Source organism: Marmota marmota, unplaced genomic scaffold, assembly GCF_001458135.2.
Source record: "Marmota marmota marmota unplaced genomic scaffold, marMar, whole genome shotgun sequence".
NCBI classification, from domain to species: domain Eukaryota; kingdom Metazoa; phylum Chordata; class Mammalia; order Rodentia; family Sciuridae; genus Marmota; species Marmota marmota.
Window position 1 is genome coordinate 2,632,733 of NW_026000119.1, and position 20,655 is coordinate 2,653,387.

The following is a 20,655-nucleotide window of genomic DNA, read 5'->3' on the forward strand; positions in this document are numbered from 1 at the left end:
TTTATAGGTCTTGGAGCTAATAAGCAGACCACTGGAAAACTGTTATAGCTGTCTCGTTCAGGAATTCACCAAGGGAATTCAAACTTTGTTTCTGTCTTTGATTGGTTTGAAGGTATTTTAAAATATTTTTAGTGTTATTACTGTTACCTGAGAGAATAGAGGTAAAAACTTATGCACATTATAAATTATGAAAGAAATGTTAACATTTCTTTATGTTATCTAATATCTAATATGGAAAGGAAGTTTATGACATACTAAATCTGAATCTGGATTTATATGTATATTTTTTAATCCTTGAGTTATATTTCAAATTTTCATTTCTTATAACTGGCATATAAATATGAGACTTTAGTGTATACTATGTCATATCAAAAGTAAGAGACTTTAGTGTATACTATGGGGAATAAAAGGAACTGTAAAGCAGTGGGTTCTTGTGTGGGATAATCCGACATGTCTGTCCTTATCAGGAGTTAGGTACAGCAGTCTTGTGACCATTCTAGGATATTATTAACACTGGAGAAATCCATAGAGTTTTTATCAGATGGGAGAGAGAAAGAGAACTATGACAGGAAAACATTCTTTTTCCTGATATTAAAACTTAACTCTCTCACAGTGATCCTTTAGTTAAATCTCTCTTTTAGGGTTACTCTTGTTAATTAAAATTTATCCCTATCCCTGAGGTCTTTCACCCACAAAGTGGCAAAGCCAGAGTTTGAATTTAGCTTTGTCTTTATAGATAGTCAGTGTTCTTACCCATCATATAGTTTGCCTTCATCAACATGAACAGTTTAAGTAAACATGTAAAATAAAACTGATAAATAAGAGATATCACAAGACAAAATTTTTTATTATCTTGCAGAAGCATGTATAATTGTTGTATCACCTGGTGACTTAAAAGGGTGAAAGAAAGGAAAAGGAAGAAAGGAATTAGTGTTGGGTTTGAAAGAGAAACAGATATTAGATAAGCAGGGGGAAGAGAAAAATAAAAAATGAAAGATAAGAAAGCTTAAATTGATGTGGGTAATAGCCAATAGACTAGATACTCTAGCTCTACAGGAGGGCTGAGGACTCTGAAGAGTAGAAGACCAAAGGAAAACATTGGCACAAGACCATGTGCCATAGACTGGGGAGAATGGAGGACCGTGCTTAAATAGTAATCTGAAGAGTTGATATGGTCACTTGTGGAAAATTAGTTTCGTGGTCATTCAAGTATTGCACATACCTGGGTATTATTAGAGTAATACATCCAGTTCTCTTTTTACCCTAAGTTATTAACTCTCTCTTAAGCCTCACAGAGTTATCTTATCTATAAAATGAGGATAAAATGGTCACTGACTTACAATGATTCAAATTTTGATCTTTTCCCAAGCTAGCACTATGTGCTGTGGTAGCTCACAGGGTGCTGGACAGTGACAGTGAGCTATAACTCCTAGTCAGCCTTGCAATCATGAGAGTAAACAACCAATGCTACACAGAGTACCATGTTGCTAAGTTATGATGTTAATTAGGCTAGATATATAAAATGCATTTTTAACTTATAATATATTCAACTTATGATGGATTTATTCAGGATGTTCATTGTAATGTGAAGAACATCTGTAATTGTAGGCACTATTGCAAGACTAGTTTGGAAGCAAATCCATGTATAATAAATAGGAGAGTTGCCAAGGAGTTAATAAGGGAATGAGAGAGATCATAAAGATCATCTGGTTTTAGTACATATATATATTAGGTAAAGTAACAGACCCAGAGAATTAATGATCAGTTCGGTTATTCAGTGAGTTATGATTAAGATGGGACTGTAACTCGGATTTCTGACTTGTTGGCCTATGCTCTTTCCAGTGTGCATTGTATATGTGGAACATTTGCTGAGTACACATGAAACATTTACCAAGATAGGCAGTATTACAGGCCATAAAGTAAGTCTCAATAAATTTAAAAGGATTGAAAACATGGAATATGGTATCGAATGACAATAGAACTATTAGAGTATACATCAACAATAAATAGATACCAAGGAAATACCACATATTCAGGAACTAAAAACACTCTTTAACCCATGGTCAAAGAAGAAATCACAAGAAAAATTAGAAAATATTTCCCATATAATGAGAAAAAAAGCAATAAATCAGAAGTAGTGAGATGAGAATAAAGAAGTGCTTCAGGAAAAATAAAAGTGCTTCAGGGGAAATATTATAGCTTTACATGATTATTAAATATAAAAAGATCATAGTCAATGATGTAAATTTCACTTTAGAAAGCGAAAAGAAAGATTAAAGGAAGTAAATAATACAGATACAAGAAATAGAAATCAATGAAAACAAAATAGATAATGGAAAAAATTAATGAAACCGTAAGCTGGTTCTCTGAAAAGATCAGTAAGGTTATCAACTGGGTTGGTCAAGAGAAAAGAATGTATAAAAATACTAATAGAGACCATATAAACAGTTAATGTCAGGACTGAGAGGAAGATAATCAGTAAAGATCCTAGAGACATTAAAAAGATAGTAAGGGTTTATCCTTGAATAAATGTATCCTTAAATATTGTAAAATAAATGAAACAACTTGGATGAAATAGGAAAAAAATTTGAAGGATATGAATTTCCAAAATTAATTGAAAGAGAAATTTAAAAATATGAATATTTTCAAATCTCTTGTCTATTTTTGTAATTCAGAACTTTCTCACAAAAGACAACTCCATATCTATATGACTTCACTGGTGAAATCTATCAAACATTTAAGAAAGAAATAATACCAGTTATACACATATTCTTCCAGGAAGTAGAGAAAGAACTGCTCATCTCATAAGACCAGCATTATTTGATACCAAAACCAAACAAAGATGTTAGCAAGAAGACTACAGACTAGTATCTCTGGTAAACATAGATATAAAAATCCTTATCAAAAGAGTAGCAATCCGGGGCTGGGGCTATAGCTCAGTGGTAGAGTGCCTGCCTCGCACATGTGAGACACTGGGTTCAATCCACAGTACCACATAAGAATAAATAAATAAGATATTGTAGCCATCTATAGCTAAAAAAAAAAAAAAAATTTAAAAGAGTAGCACTTCATCAATACTTTATAAAAGTACTATTGCATGATCAGTTGAGGTTTATTCCAATAATGCAAAATGGGTTCAACATTAAAAAGTCAATGTAATTCTTCATATTGATAGAACTCAGTACTCGTTCATGATGAAAAAACTCAGTAACTAATAGAGTAAAAGAGAACTTTTTCAACATAATAAAGAGTGCTTATTTAAAAATCTACAAGTCTTATCACACTTAATAGAGGAAACCTAAATATTTTTCCTCTAAGATTAGAAAAAGCAACAGCATTTGTTCTCATCATACTCTTCAACATGTTATCCATGGTCATGGCCAGTATAGTAAGGTAGCCATACAGACTGGAAAAGAAGACATAAAGTCATCTGATTTGCTGATGTCAATGAACTCAAGGAAAGTCCAAAGGAGTGTGCAAAAACTATTGAGAGTATAGTTAACATTGTCATAAGATACAGGGACAACATAGTAAAACAATTATGCTTCTAAATGCTTACTGTAAGTAATTATAAAAACAATTCCATTTACAGTGTCATCCAAAAAAACATGAAGTACTTTGGGATAAATTTAACAAATATGTGCCAGATCTATACACTGAAAACTATAAAACACTGCTGAGAAAAATTTTAAAAGACTTAAATGGAGAGAGATGCCATATTCATGAATTGGAATTTTTAGTTTTACTTTTTCCCAAATTGATTCATACAGTCAGTGCAATCCCAATAAAAATATCAAGAGATAATTTCTGTTATTATATTTGAAGAATTGGAGGCAAAGAAAAGTAGGTTGTGTAGGCTGCTTTTGACCATGTATCTGTGCTTGCATATTCTTTTTTTCTTTATTTTTGTGGCACTGGGTATCAAACCGAGAGCCTCACATCTGCTCTTCAAGTGTTCTACCACTAAGATGTACTCACAGCTCTCTTTATTTTGAGACAATGTCTTGATAAGTTGCCCAACCTGGTCTTGAACTTGCCATCCTCCTGCCTCATCCTTCTGAGTAGCTGGGATTACAGGTGCACGCCACCATTACCAGCTGTAATTATATTCTTCGTGAAATTATTTAATAATGACCTTGCCCCACTGGGATGTAAGCACTGTGAAAGCAGGGCTCACAGTTTCTCTCTCTTTTTTTTTTTTTTCCATTCATCACTGACTCTCAGTCCCTTGGACAGTGGTTGGCATTTGGACAACACTCAGTAAATACTTGAATTAATGAAATTAACCTTCGAATTAGGTATGAGTGAACTTGTAGGTTGGAGCATCAGTGAAGAAGCTAGCTTTAAGAAGCTCTGGAGAGGCAGAGGTTAACCCAGTAGGGTAAAGTCACTATTGTCAAAAAGGTTTTCAGGGAAGGATAGAAAGATAACATGAAAGTGGTAGAGGAATCAAGTAAGATGTCTCATCCACCCATCCACCTAGCCTCCCACGAGGTTAAAAGTAATCAGTCAGGTAGGAAACAATACAGAAACTAAGTACATTTGTAATCCACAAATTGAGTATCAATTCTTGGATATCTTAAAAGTGCATTTTTAGTTTAATTGAATATTAAGAATGATTTTTATTAGAAGGAAGAAGAGAAGCAATATAAAATGTGCCCTATAATATAACTACTAAAATTTTCCAGTTGAAGTATCATCAAAATTATAAGAGAAAGAAATATACTTATTGATTTACTATATTTTAGTATAACATGCGGATTTCATTGAAATTGATTATGAAAGAATTATTTTAATTCAAAGTCAATTGTGCATCTGAATTCCAAGTGGAGGGCTGAGCGTTACTTATGGTCTCCATTGTTAAGTAGTAAATAATAAGAGGGGGTGGGGGAAAGGGCGGTGAAAGACTGGGAAAAGGCGATGAGAATGAGAGAGAGACAAAAAGTGATAAAAACAAACTATTTATTTACAAGAAAGTTAACCTTTCAGGCAAAGTTTTGCCTGATCCTGTTTTAGTCCATCCTGTTTTAGTGGATTCTTTCAGTTACATTTTCCATGTTTCCTTATTTTTAATGCAAGTTTTAGAATTAAAAGATACTTTCACAGTTGGATTGAAAGGGCAAAGAGAGGTTTCTGGAAGGAGGTTGGTGGGAATTAGTGAAGATGCATTGGGCACTAAACAGCACAGCTTTGGAGATACTGTGAAAAAATTATTTAAAAACCTTAAGAGTTTTTTAATGAAAAATATATATGTGCTTTCACCAAAAAAAAAAAAAGCATGAACATGATATCTTCTTCCTTTAATTACTTTTCTTGTTAATTTTTAGATTAGTTTATAAAATCGTATGCAACTATATAGATTTTATACCAATTTTTTTATTTAAATAGCTTTGAATTACAGAAATACATAATAATCTTGCTTAATGTACAAAATGATGCCTTGAATTTAAGGAAAATGCTCTGATGATGTCCTGGATTGTTTCAGATTGCAACAAATCTTGATGATATATATCATTTTATGAATGGTACATTTTTTGCCGTTCAACAAAAGACTTTATTGAAAGAAAAAAGTCTCTGGGAAATAACTGTCGAATCACTTGGATACCTGACAGAGAAAGGACTCCTACAAAAATATACTGTTCTGTCTGAAGAAGAATTGCAATATAATTTTCATATTACAAAATTAGGACGAGCTTCTTTTAAGGGTAAGAGAGATTTAGGTAAACTCATACCTCATTATTAATCTAAGGCAATGTATTGGAAAAATACAAATTAAATTTATCTTTCTTTAAATTGGATTTGTGATTTCATATTTATAAACATTCATTTTATAAGCTGATAAGCTACTTCAACTTTCAAAAGTTAAAAAATATTTTGAATCAAAAGTAAATTAAAATACTGCAAATGTATATAGGGGAAAAGATGGTGATCCCACTTTGATACTTCCCTCCCCAATAACCACACAGACCTTGAAATCCTACCAAGAACAGCAAGTTGGTTTATATTTTCCCAGATCTATTCTGTGCTTTTCATTTCAATTAGTAATACATGCATTTATACAATTTTAAGTTTTTATTTTTAAAGAAATAAATCATTCATATTGCTATGGAACTTACTTTTTTGCTTAATATGATACCTTAGAGATTATTCTATACCTAAAGAGTTTCTTCCTCAATGGTTATATCATAATTTACTTAATGGAAACTAATGCACTTCTGTTGTTTAAAAAAAAAAAAATCCCAAAACTCAGGATTATATTAAGGAAAGTTCCATACTCAGTCCTATTTACACTCTCTCAGGAGCTACCACCATTAACAGTTCAATTTATGTCATTATACAGTTATACACCACAAAACAGTGCTTGAGTCAACAACTGACCACATATACGATGGTAGTCCCGTAAGCCCATAAGATCATATCACCAATGGTGTCCTTAGACATCTTGGGTGTTTTCTCAAGGATGAAATATCTCTTTGTCATACCCAACTGTATTTTCATGTGTGTATATATATGTGTATATGTATGTACTTTTTTTAAAATGGAGTCATTGGGGTTTTTGCAATTTGCTATTCTCACTTATAAAACATAATGAATATCTTTTTTTTAAATTTTTTTGGTTGTAGATGAACACAATACCTTTATTTATTTTATGTGGTGCTGAGGATCAAACCCAGTGCCTCACGCATGCTAGGCAAGCGTTCTACCACTGACCCACAACCCCAAACCCCACCATGAACATCTTAACAGGTCTATTCTTTTTAGTCTATCACATTTTTCTTTTAATACCCTATTCATCCATAGTATGGATGTAACAGTTTAACTATTCTTTATTGAGGGAAATTTGCATTATTTCTGATTTTTCTCGGTTGTGAATAGAGCTGTATGGGCATCTCAATTTATGTATTTTGTATTATGTACATATGAAAATATTTCTCTTGGCTAGATTCCCAGAAATAGAGTAATTGGATCAAAACTTATTAAATATTGATTATTCTATCAAAATGGCCTCCAAATAAGTGAAGATTACATAGTAAGAGACTTTGAAGACTTTTGTTACATTTAATTAACTTCTAAATAAGACTTTATTTAAAATCAGCTCGTTCCTCCTTGAGTAATTATGAAAGATGAAGTATCTGTATCTTTCTTTTAGGAACTATAGATTTGGCTTATTGTGACATTCTCTACAGAGACTTGAAGAAAGGTCTTGAAGGGCTTGTGCTTGAAAGCCTTTTGCATCTCATCTACTTAACAACTCCCTATGATCTGGTTTCTCAATGTGACCCTGATTGGATGATATACTTCAGGCAGGTGAGAATATAGGATTTTTCTACTTAGGCTACTTAGTTTATCAATGATGTTTGATCTTTACTTTTTTTTCACTCTATAAAGATATATTTATTGTAATCCTAGCGGCTTGGGATGCTGAAGCAGGAGGCTCATGAATTCAAAGCCAGCCTCAGCAACAGCGAGGCGCTAAGCAATTCAGCAAGACCCTGTCTCTAAATAAAATATAAAACAGGGCTGGGGGTGTGGTTCAGTGGTCGAGTGCCCTAGAGTTCAATCCCTAGTACCAAAAAAAAATTAGAATTGGGTCATTTTTGTCTGTGAGATTCTTTAAAAAAATAATATGACAACAACATTTTTGGCTTGTTTAACTTAAATATTACTTTTCTGTTATATATAAACATATTAATTATCCAAAAATAAAGGTACCAAAAAAAAAAGGATTATCACTGATCACATTCCCCCCAAAACAAGTTCTTCTAAAGTTTAGTGACTTCTGCATTTTATAATGCCTAGAGTGTAAAGAAAACAGTGAAACTATCACTGATGAGTGAGAGTTTAGTTATATGAAAGGTCTGTCAGAGCCAAGCCTGATGATACTCCAAACCCAATGATGTTAATACATACAAAGGAATATTTATTTTATTGCCAGTACCAAGGTAGAATTAGCCCCACTTATAACAAACCTAAATGATAGAGTATATACTTCATTTTGATTTTACTGTGAACAGGCTAGCTATATGAACACACATTATGCAGAAAGAGTATATAACTTCTATTATTATGATTTTGATTGAACCTAAGCCTTCATGCATACTATATCTCCAGTCCTGCAATATGTATCTTTTTGCAGGGTGTGGGGTGGTAGGTACTAGGATTTAACCCCGGGATGCTTTACCACTGAGCTATATCCCAGCCCTTTTTTTGGTTTTTGAGACAGGATCTTCCTAAGTTGCTTAGGGCCTCACTATATTGCTGAGGCTGGCTCCAAACTTATGATCTTCCTGCCTCAGATTCCAAAATCACTGTGATTACATGCATGTACCACCACACCCAGCTAGCATATAGCTTTTAATCTCAGGAAATTAACTTCTACTTTTAATGTCATATTTTTAAATCATTACTATAAGATTTTTTTAAGTGTTGCTATATATAATGCAGTTACTTTCAAAACCTTTCCATCTTCTCCCTCTCCCCAGCCATCTGTAGTATTAAACAATCACATGGAAACCAGTATTTGTGGCCATGTCTTTAAGTAGAGTCATGTATCACTTAATGGCAGATATGTTCTAAGAAACACACTGGTAGGTAATTTCATCACTGTATGAACATCAGATGGCTATGACATTACTAGACCATGTAATCTTATGGAACTATCATCATATATGTGGGCCTTGACTCATTTTGCCACATGAGACTGTAATTCTACTAAAATATGTTATATTCTAAAGAATAAACTTGCAATATTTATAAAACTTGCAATATTTATAAATAAAATTGTCATTTTTCATATCCTTTAAAATCATGAAAATGTGATTTCCAAAGAAATGCCATATTTGTTTCAAGTGGCACATTTTTAAGATACATTGATTTTTTTTCTGTGCATGTATTCTTTTTCTACAGTTTAGTCAACTCAGTCCAGCTGAACAAAATGTAGCTGCTCTTCTTGGAGTCTCTGAAAGCTTTATTGGGAAGAAAGCATCTGGTCAAGCCATCAGGAAGGTACCACAGTCATTTACCCTTCCTAAATAATGAAGTTCATTCAACAAAACTAATACCATTAAAAAAAAAAAAAAACTAATACCATTCATCTCCTTTAGTGATTGGATCTTTTTGTTTCATTTTTTTTTCTTTAAATTAATAAAATTTCCATTTTGCTATTTAAAACATATCTTTCTGAATACCACAAATGTAAGAATTTTTTAAAGGCTATTTCTGGATGGTGTGATGGCCATTTTTTTTTCTTTTTGATATTTTTGCATTTCTGTCATACATGTATAAGGCTATCATAAGAAAGGATAAACCTTATTAATCTACCTTTTTTTTTTCTTTACAATGGAGTACACAGTTTTTAATTCTGCAAAGCAGACAGGTACAGTGGTCTAGGGTCTAGTCAGAGATAGTTGTACTTACTATTAAAATAAACAAATCCTATAATCAACAGTTCAGGTGAGCTTGCTGTGGGCTTGCTGAAATATGTCAGCTGGATTTGCAAAGTCTGAAGAGCATCTTGGCTCTCATTAGTTTTGGAAGAGTCATCCTGAAATAAGCACAAATGTTAACAACACTGATAAAAAAGACCCAGGTTCAGAAGGAATCACTTTTTCCTCAATTATGCAACTTTGGGCACTGGGAGAATTGATGACAGATGGAGGAGAAATAAAATGTTAATCTACTTTTCTTAGGCTACTTGTGACTTATATAGTAAAAGTACTAAAACATTTATAAAATATTTTCACGATATCATATGTTCCTAAAATAAGTTCAATTCAAACAAGCCAATATATTTTACAGAAATTTACATCCTATTTGGTATCAGGGATTCTAACATAGGACAGGTCTAGATGTTTTTGTTGTTATTTTTTGTCCTCAAAAAACTTCAAGCTTAGTCCTTGTAGTAAACAAAACATTTAGAATGTTGAAGTGGATCGGTTAATATTCTTTTGTGTGATATCTTATATCTTAATGTTTCACAATTCAGTCCGTAGGCATGAAGCAAGTGTTTAATGCATACACTAACTTTAAGAGAAGTAGAAATAATTCTGTGGTAACCATACCTTCAACTTCCTTAAGCTAATATCATTTTTCTCTCATACTTTTTCATTTTTAATTTTATTTTTTAATTCATCTTTCATTGAAACAATTATCTTACTTGCCATTTCCCCTATATCTTTTAAATTTATGTAGACAGTGCTAATTTCACTTTGAAAAATGGAAGATGGTGTTTACTTACATTTGAATTGAATGGTGCAGCTATCTTATGCATTGCTATATCATAAAATTAATAGCATCTATATATTTTTTAACAATTTTTAAGTTGTTGATGTACACAATAACTTTATTTGTTTTTATGTAGTGCTGAGAATAGAACCCAGTGCCTCACACATGCAAGGCAGGCACTCCACCATTGAGCTACAACCCTAGCCTAGCATCTATATATTTATATCTACAAATATATATATTTATAGATATGAATGTACAATTGTATATATTTATAAATATATAGATATATGATATAGTAATATAATATCTATTTTAAACATTCATATTTTTATAATTTCGAGGGATAGATCCTCCTGAGCTGCATCTGCAGTTCTTTTTCTATTTTTTTTATTTTGAGACAGAATCTCCCTAAATTGCTGAAGCTGGGCTTGAACTTGCAATCCTCCTGCCTTAGCCTCCAAAGTTGTTGAGATTACAGGCATGTGCCACCACACCCAGCTACAGTCTTACAATTTTTAGATTAGGTCTTTTACTTTAGAAATGTCTATGTTGTTTAGACTTTCAATGTTGAATAAAAGTTTTTCTTAAAACAAACCTTTTATATCCAACTCTAAAATGTAAAGTAAAAACAAAATCATATTATTCTGGAACTCATTACCAAATAATAAACATATGCAAAATCATAATAGAACAAGGCATCTTTTAAAACTTGAATCAAGGATTTAATCTTGTTATAGTTTATGGAATATAGTCAATAAATGTTTATTAAATTGATAATTAAATGTGTAAAGTAGTAGAGTATGGATTTACCTTAATTATGAATGGATTAGTTAACTAATTCAATACCTTAGAAGTATCATCATTGGAATCCGAAAGAACATGATATATACTTAAAATCTAATTGATTTCTCCATATTGAAAAAGAACCCCCTTTTAATATCTTACAAAATATCTTAAAATTGGCACAAAACATCTTGCCATATAATAATTATATTTTTTTCTTGGTTAACAAAATACGTTCTAAGCAAAACCTACATTAACTCAATTTATAGTTAATAGTAAAGGTACATTAAAATTGTAAAATTAAAAAGCTATCTTGTCCTACTTGCTATTCAACTAAGGTTTTTTAGCTTAATACTTTTCAAGAATGATCCAGCATCAATATTCAGATTCTATAACTCATAAATGCTCCAATATATCACCCTGAGTTCTCATATCGAACACCATTTAGTAGAAGGTATCATTTTACATTCTATACCCCCTTTTTTTCCTTCAGGTTCATCCTTGTTTTCCTTTAATTTTAAGCACAAGTTATTTTCTCAGTTAATTTGATGCTAACAAGGAAATACTTTACTCAGAAATAGTCACTAAACACCACAGACACCACAGGCAAAAATATGCACAGAAACAGAAATCTTCAAAAACAGCAAGCATTTTTCTCTTTTAATGTTTTAACTTTGGGAACATCAGTTAATTTATCATGATAATATGGAAATCATAGCATAATATTCACTCTTAGTTTACAATATAGTCATGCTTATCAACATATTTATCAACATGCATTTATGTAATTTATAATAGCAATCACACAAATGTACAATTTATAAATACCACAGTAAATATATACAAATCTCTGCAGCTTCCTCCCTGTATTTGTTTCCTAGTGTTGCTGAGAAGGAAACCATCCTTTGCCTTTCTCCTGTGTATGGTAGTTACTGGCAATCAAGTGATAATCAGTTTAAAGCTTACGTTAGAAATTAGTTTTATTTCCTTGGAATCATTCTATTCTTGCTGTCCTATAGTACAGCTTCATCCACTTTACCTGTTGTCCATCTGGGTACATTAATTTATTTGTCTTTCTAGAAGGTGGACAAGGACATTGTCAACAGACTCTACCTGTCTTTTGTTCTTTATACCTTGCTCAAAGAGACCAACATTTGGAGTGTGTCTGAAAAATTTAACATGTCTCGAGGATATATACAAAATCTACTTACGGGAGCTGCTTCCTTCTCATCCTGTGTGTTACATTTCTGTGAGGTAATTCCACTAAACATATAATTTATACTTGGTACATCTTCTTGTTTTAACTGTTACTTAACCCACTAATAAATACTGACAGTATGTCAGTATTCCTCATTGTTGACTTATTGTGTTATTTCAAAGCACTCAAAATTTATCTAAAAAGTATCTTTGTTTTTATCTGCCTACAAAAGAGTGCTACATACATACTGATGGTAAAGATATAAAAATTCCTGAATTAACTAAAATATAAAGTAAGTAGAAAGTGCCTAGTTAATCTACTTTTAAGGCCATCATTAGTATTTTTCAGGTATTTCCTCAAAAATATATAACAAAGGATTATAGACTTTCCTTCACAGATAATTTTTAATTGAATTTATAACATAAACCATTTTTCCTACATTTTAATTTTTTATTGGGTAGCATAGTAATCCTTTCCATGTTTGTGTCTATACTCAATTTTTAAACTCTTTCCTCATGAATTCTGTTTTTCTAAGATTTAAATTTACTTCATTTTTTCTACCTTAAACATCGATGTTCTATGTATTTTATGACAATTAATTCTGTCATATGTACTCATGGAGTAAATAATCCAAAAATACTTGGCTTTGGATTGAATGATAATTATTTTAGCAAATTTACCTTTCTAAATATAATTTACTTAGGACAATTTTTAAGTGTTAGTTTATAATCCCTAATCATATGCCAGTTAAGCATCAGACAAAACTTACAAGTTATAAGGTGAAACAAATTTTTTAAATGTATATTCTTAATTTTTTTGTTTGTTGTTCTCCATAATTAAAATTGCTCTCCTTGATATTATTTCCCTTTGTGTTATTTAGGACTGAGGGTTTGAGCCTAATGGAATTGCTCAAATAAAATAATCTATACATAGAACTTGAAAAACAACTGTAATTTGATGGCTGATCCTAAAAAAATCTGATAACTTATGTTCTCAATGTATTTTTAATATTTTAAAGTGTTTTTTTCTTTTAAAAAGTTTTATAAGTTGTATAAAATAGTATACCAATCATATTAGTAAATTATATTTACCTACAATTAATAGGAAAATTTAAAAGAAGTTTAGCCAATAAAGAAAAATGATTATCTTATGTAACAGGAAGGCAAGAACTAATGCAATTCCAGGGTTGATTGATTCAGTAGTTCTATTCATGGTCTTTTTACTCTGCCATCTTTATTGACTACTTTCTTGGTGGTCTCAATATGGCTAGATAGTGCTATTACATGCATCACAAACTCTCACAATGGCTGGAATGAACCTTTTGATAAAATAAACTACTATTATAGAAATTTCAAACATACAAAATAGATAAAATGATATGATCATTTACTCACCAAGAGTTAATAGTTATTGATTCGTGATTTCCGGTATTTGTGAAAGTTTAATAATGCTGCATTGAACATTATCATGCATTTGAATCTTTCCATATTTAATATTTTGTCTTCAGGATAAATTCCTAGAGATAGGAATTATTTTTAGTCATTTAGGAAAGAAAAATCATTCACTTTCTGATGTTTTGATAAAAATGAATAGAGCTCTTTCTATTCACTTGTTTTTCAATTTTCAATCTTTTTCCACCTCCCTAAACTACTTCATCCAGTTCCTCAGAGTCTCTACCATGTTTCCTCTTAATACTTTGGCCTGGAATAATCTTTCATTTCTGGTTTAATCCATGTTCATAATAAGATAATATCCTATCTGAGCCTCATACCACACAAATTAAACTTGGAAATAACTTACAAAAATTAAATTTGATATATTTCCTTGCATTCTACAGGAACTTGAGGAGTTTTGGGTTTATAGGGCCCTTTTGGTAGAACTTACCAAGAAGCTGACTTACTGTGTGAAGGCAGAGCTAATCCCTCTCATGGAAGTGACTGGAGTCTTAGAGGTTAGTAGCTTTTCAATTTCTCAACTGACGATTATTACAACTAACAAAAAAATTAGGTTTCATTATTTTGTGAAGTCTTACTACAGGGCAAGTGATAGAGCCTTGTTGCTCATTTTTCATGGCGAGATATATATGGCATTTATTATGTGTGTGCATATATACACATATATACATATACACATGCATATGTTCCACTTATATACATGCAAATATACATACACACATATGTACATACACATATATGTATATATAAATGTTTTTTTGTGTGTGTGGCTCCCATGACAAATAAGCAGCAAGGCTCTATCACTTGCACTGTAGTAAGACTTCACAAAACAATAAAACCTGACATATAATAAAAAAAAATATATATACATATAAATAAATACACATATATGTGTGTGTCTATGTAACTAGCTGCTGCCATGGCCTTCCAGAAATCCACTGCTAATTGGGAAACAAATCTAATGAAAAATCTCAGTTGTGGAAAAAAAAATAACAGTAGAGGTGGGAGTGACTCTCCGCAAGAATGTTCATGCTACCACATCACTTCCTTCCTCCATTCCAATGTGGAATTACCTTCTCTTAGTTTGTACTCAGTGCTTGTTTAAGATAGTGATGATTCAGTGACAGCAAAAGTCATTTATGTTTTCTAAGAGAGTGGTTTCTATTTTTAATTAATTTATTCTTTATTATTTGGTTCTTAATTCCACTGAGAAAACACACACACACACTGGTCTCCTGAGTAGATGATGAGAAAATTTGAAAGATATCAGGCTAGAACATTTTGCTTGAAGAACTTTATTAGTACCACTAACATAAATGCCTTAATGGCTTTCTCATTCCTGATTTTAGCACACATTAGCTGACTTAAGCTACATAAAAAACTACATGCACTCAGATTGGAACTACTCAGCTGCATCTTTAAAATTGTTTAGGATTCTGAGGTGTTATCTCTTCACACATATCTACTTTATTATCTTAGTTTATTCCTATCTCTGTGTGTGAATTTTTTCCTAATTTCAAATTCTCATCCTACTTATTTTTGTAACACTTTTTAGGGTCGAGCAAAACAGTTATACAATGCAGGTTACAAAAGTCTAATGCATTTAGCTAATGCTAACCCAGAAGTGCTAATAAGGACAATTGATCATTTATCAAGACGCCAGGCCAAGCAAATTGTTTCATCAGCAAAGGTAAGCAAGGAAACTATTTTTTAACTTTTATTATAAATTTCGTAGTATTATTTCCTTGTACTTTATACTTCAGAACAAAATATTTAATATCACATGAGTTTATTTTGATAGAAACAAATATATGTATTCAGAATTTGTGAGTACAAATACTGCACCTGTTATGACACAAGGCTTGCTAAAAAGAACAGACTTCCTAAAATGTAAAGACAGTTTTGAATGTTCATTGAAGTATAGGAACCCTAGAAGTCATTGAGTTCTGCCTCCGCAGTCTTTTCACAGAAGTTCTTTCCTCAGCATCTCTGACATCTGGTCTTCCTACCTTGAACACCATCATTGACAGGAACTTTTTAGACACTGAGGAAAGAAAAAACATTCACTTTCTGATGAATTCACTTTCTGAAAATTCAGTTTCTTCAATTTTCAGGTGCTCTTAGTATTACAAAAATTATCCCAATATATTGAGGCAAAAAAATTTCTACCACTGTACTGGAGTACTACCCTCTGGAACTAATCTATTATTTCATTCTTTTTCTTTTTTGAAGTACAAGGGCATTCTACCACTGAATTACATTGCCAGATCTTTTGGAGTTTTTTTATTTTAAAATACAATCTCACCAAGTTGCCCAGGCTGGCCTTAAATTTGTGATCCTTTTGCCCCAGCTTCCTGGGTCACTGGGATAACAGGTGTGTGTGTGTCACCATGCCCAGCTATTCTTTCATTTTTATGGTAGTTTTTCACAGCTCTCATTTTGAAAACAGCTCTCTTTGCCCCAAAGAGTTTCTGTTTCATGTATGTTTCCTCATCCATATTAAATAATGTTGTTTTAGGCCATTCACTATCTAGGTACCCTTTGCTGGATCCAATCTGGATTACCATTGCCCATCTGTCTACATAGAAAGCTATTACTCAATAATTTGGTTTATTTCTTACTTAGTCTCCACTATAGTTATAAATCTGAAATTGTTTGGCTTCTTTTAGACTTCATTGTTACATAATTGCCATATATAAAACAGAAATAGTTAGAAAATAAATTTCCATCTTACTTATTTAAATGGGGCTCTCATTGAATACATTACCTTAATTAATCTTTATGATGACCCTATGTAGTGGGCAGTGTTGGTACTATCCCCAGTATACAGATGAAACCACTTAGATGGTCTTTGTCCCATTAGATTAGAAGTTCTTTGGGTTGGTGGGAAGAACAAAGTTATAGTCGATTTCATTTCTATAGCACCTAGCACAGCATTAAGTCTATGTGTTTAACAACTATTTGAATAAATAAATGAGACCTAACGAAATTAGGTGATGTATACAAGGAAACAGGAGGTAGGATAGCCAGGACTGTGGATTATTAAGGCTATAAATGGAGCTGTAGTAACAATGAACAAAATTAGTGACTTTAAGTTAGAAAAATTTATTAGACAAGTTTAAACATAAATAGTTTAGAAGTGACATGGGAATGAGTGGTGTATCCAGGGACCAGTATTCCTTGTTTCTTGTTGCTCAGTCATTCTCAATACAAGGCTTTCATCTTATAGACTAAGATACTTTTTCTGATTCAATCTCATCTACTTTCCAGCCAGATTAAAGAGTAAATGGATATTTGCAGCAGGATTTTGAGTACAGTATTGGGTTATAAAATTGTAAGTAAGGCCGGGCACAGTGGTGTATGTATGCCTGTAATCCCAGTGGCTCTTGGAGGCTGAGGCAGGAGGATTGGGAGTTCAAAGCTAGCCTCAGCAACTTATCAAGGCCTTAAGCAACTCAGTGAGACCATGTCTCTAAATAAAATATAAAAAAGGGCTGGGGACGTGGCTAAGTGGTAAAGCACCCCTGGGTTCAATCCCTGATACCCCCAAAAAAATTGTAAATAAGGGATCCGGGATGGAAATAAGGAAATGAATTAAGATTATTTTGAAGTTATACATTTTTTGGCAGGAATGCCCAAAAATTATGTGTATCCTTCAGTACATCATATCAGGAGCCGCATGATATCATTTTTGTTCCATTGCTGACATTAACTTAGACCATTTGGTTTAAGGAAGTGATGTTTGCCAATTTCTTTCACTATAAAGCTATTATTTTCCCTTTTGTGATTAGTAAATATTTGGGGAATGGATACTTTTAAGATTGTAGTAGATAGCCTATTCCTTATTAGACTTTCACATACTCATTTTAGCATGTACCAGTGATTTTCTACATAACTCAGTTATTTTCTTAGTTATAGATGGACACAATACCTTTATTTTGTTTATTTATTTTTATGTAGTGCTGAGGATTGAACCCAGTGCTTCACACGTGCGAGGCAAGCACTCTACCACTGAGCCATGATCCCAGCTCCCCCGTTACTGGAGCTTTCAACTGGAGCAACTGCACATGGCCTTTCCATGTGGCTTGGGTCTCATTACAGGGCAACTAGGTTAGGAGAAGGAACATCTGAGGAGTGAGCATTTCCAAGAGATCAAGGCAAAAAATGCAAGAAATCTTCTGAACTAACCTCAGAAGTAACACAGTATCATTTCTGCTGCATACAGTTGGTTACCAGTCATTAAGACCTGGATTGAAAGGAAGGAAAATTAGAATCCCACTTCTACATGAAAGGAATGTCAGATAATTTGCAGTCATTCCCAATGCCCTCCTTGTGGTCATAGATTATCTACATTTCTCTTACATATATCATATAGTCAACCCCAAAGACTTTTCCAGTATGGCATCAGACATAGGTTCATAGGAGTACTTGCAGTCCTTCTGCCTCAGCCTCCAGGTTCAAGGTACAGTATTTCTCTTAAATCAAGTCCACATGCGGGTGAAGTACCTTGATACAATTTCACAAGCTCTTCTCAGTGAGGACTTGTGAACTGAAAAGACACAGGATACAATGGTGAAATCAGAGGTAGGCTAACTACTATATATGAGCAGTGCATTGCAGCAATTCTAGAATCTATCCAGGCATTTGTAACCAGTTCCTTTATTAGGACCCAGTTCTCTCTGTAAATTATTCCTGACTTTGGGTTTCCTCATCCAAATCATTCTTCCTTTTCCATAAGTAACAGCCCTTGCTATTATGTGCATAAGTCTGCTCTTATAGAAGTTCAGGAGTTTAGGGTTAGTGGTACAGTGCCTGCTTAGCATATGTGAGGCCCTGATTCAATCCCTAATAAACACCAAAAAAAGAAAAGAATAAGAAATTCAAGAGTTCAAAAACTCTTTGTATTTTGAACTGTCTCTCTTTTTTTATTATTCAATCTAGTTTATTTCTTTTAAAATATTGTGGTTTCTTATTTATCTTTCTATAATCTCCATGTAACTTGGCTTTCTTCCAGCATGGGTGCTGTGATCTAAGAGAGAGCAGTTAAATGACCTTGCAGTGTTCTCATTCCAAGAAACCAAAGCAGAAGCTACAAGACTTCTTTCAGTTGAGTCCTATCATGCAGCATCATTTCTACTGTACTCTGTTAGTTATAAGTAGATCACCAAGGCCATCCCAGAACCAAAAGGAAGAGAATTAATTCCACCTCTTAATGGAGGTGTTGAAGAATTTCCAGTCATCATTCATTTTCCACACTCATCCTACACTACAGGACTTGTTATAGAAGTTTCTTTTTGTATTTTTAATTCCTTTCTCCAACATTGAGAAACTTACTTCCTGTTTTCATTATATATCTATCTATATTGTTCAATAGAATACACTGAAAGTAGTTTCAGAATTGCTAAATTTTACCACTGATGTGGGGGGGCCTAATTTGCTAACCAGAATTCAATATTTATTTACACCTCTTTTTTTTTTTTCTTTAATTTGAAAGTACACAATAGAAATAATGTGTTGAAATGTTACTTGGGGTTGTTTTTTTTTTTAAATTTTTAAAAAATCTGCTTTGGTGTAGTTGTTATTTATTTGAAGCACAGATTTTATTTGCATTCTTCTCTCCTCTCCCATTTTTGTTTTTGTTTTTTGGTACTGGGAATTTACCACTGAGCTGCATCTCCAGCCCTTTTTTATTTTCTGAGACAGGGTCTCATTAAGTTGCTTAGGGCCTCAATAAATTGCTGAGGCTGGCCTTGAACTTGCAATCCTCTTGCTTATGCCTCCCAAGTTGCTGGGATTACAGACATGCACCACCATGCCTGGCTCCCTGCCCTCCTTTTTGTATATAAAACATTAACCTATTTTCTTTATCTTTAAATCCAAGTAGTTTCATTAGGACATGTCTTTATTTCCTCTTATTTTAAGAATTTTTAGGGGGTTGAAGTTAATATTAGTTCTGATCCTTTTGATTTTTTTCTTTAACAATTCTAATTGTATTTATATTAGATCTTCTTTGCCTATCTTCCATTTCAATATCACCGATCTCTTTTTTATATCTTTATTTTTGTTTTTATTCTCCTGATAATTTTCCCACTTTTCATATTTCAGTGACCCTAATTAGGTTTTTTAATTCAGATCTGTTCTTCCTTGAACATCTGTTCTTCCTTGAACATAATTATAGTGTTATTACTTTTTGTTATGAACATTTTGCCTTTTTCTTCCTATTTCTTTGTGAGCTCAGAAAAAAAAATTGTTTGCTTTGTTTGTACCTAGGATTAGACCCAGGAGTACTTACAGTCCTTCTGCCTCAGCCTCCTGAGTCTGAGTCCCTGGGATTACAGACATGACATATACCATCACACCTGGCAGGGAGGGAATTTTTATGAACTGAAGAGCTTTGATTCTCATTTCTGTTTTTCTTTCTCAAGCAGTGATGAGAACTGCTTATACTGTTGCATTTCTTGGACAGGGTTTCCATTTGGAATAGTTCATGAGACTCCCAGTTCAAGACTCTGAGATTTTATCTCAGAGTCGTGAAATATGGTGTCTTTCATGGGTAGCTCAGGGTGGGGAGAAGTGTACCAAGGTTTGTGTTCTTGGAATTTTTTATTCCTTTTGTCCTACAGCATCCTAAATTTTGCCCTCATTTCCTTTTTCCTTCATGGCTCTCCTTCCAAAGGGCACCTTTCCCCTTTTAGCCAGTCTTTTTCTGAAAACATAGCCTTTCCAAGACTGCCTCTTAGAGTTCTCCACGTACTTTAAATACCTTCCTATAAACAGCGTTTTAACCTACCAAAATTTGTTTCCAGTATTTTTATATTACTGTAAATTTTCTCTCTCTGGAGATGATTTTACTTAATCTTAGACTCTTGGTTCCCTCTTATCACATCTGTATAGTTTTTTCTCAGCCTCACCTCCATCTCTGCAAATGCTTAAAGTAGGAGTTCAAGAAATAGATCTGAGAATTGGTAGATTTTTTTCCTTTTTGGGGGGGGG

General features: G+C 32.8%; 1 protein-coding gene across 4 annotated transcripts in view; it reads left to right on the forward strand.

The window, feature by feature from the left end:
• The window catches only part of Helq (helicase, POLQ like), a 47,764-nt gene that overhangs the window by 21,585 nt on the left and 5,524 nt on the right, over nucleotides 1–20,655 (forward strand). For 2 of the 4 annotated variants that reach the window (XM_048784728.1, XM_015499212.2), the window contains exons 11-17: nucleotides 8–112; nucleotides 5,486–5,705; nucleotides 7,151–7,308; nucleotides 8,908–9,006; nucleotides 12,091–12,264; nucleotides 14,046–14,159; nucleotides 15,218–15,352. In XM_048784728.1, the coding sequence (XP_048640685.1) occupies nucleotides 8–112; nucleotides 5,486–5,705; nucleotides 7,151–7,308; nucleotides 8,908–9,006; nucleotides 12,091–12,264; nucleotides 14,046–14,159; nucleotides 15,218–15,352 (1,005 nt within the window). The remainder of the gene's footprint in view (nucleotides 1–7; nucleotides 113–5,485; nucleotides 5,706–7,150; nucleotides 7,309–8,907; nucleotides 9,007–12,090; nucleotides 12,265–14,045; nucleotides 14,160–15,217; nucleotides 15,353–20,655) is intronic. The other 2 variants (XM_048784730.1, XM_048784729.1) reach the window with 2 other exon arrangements.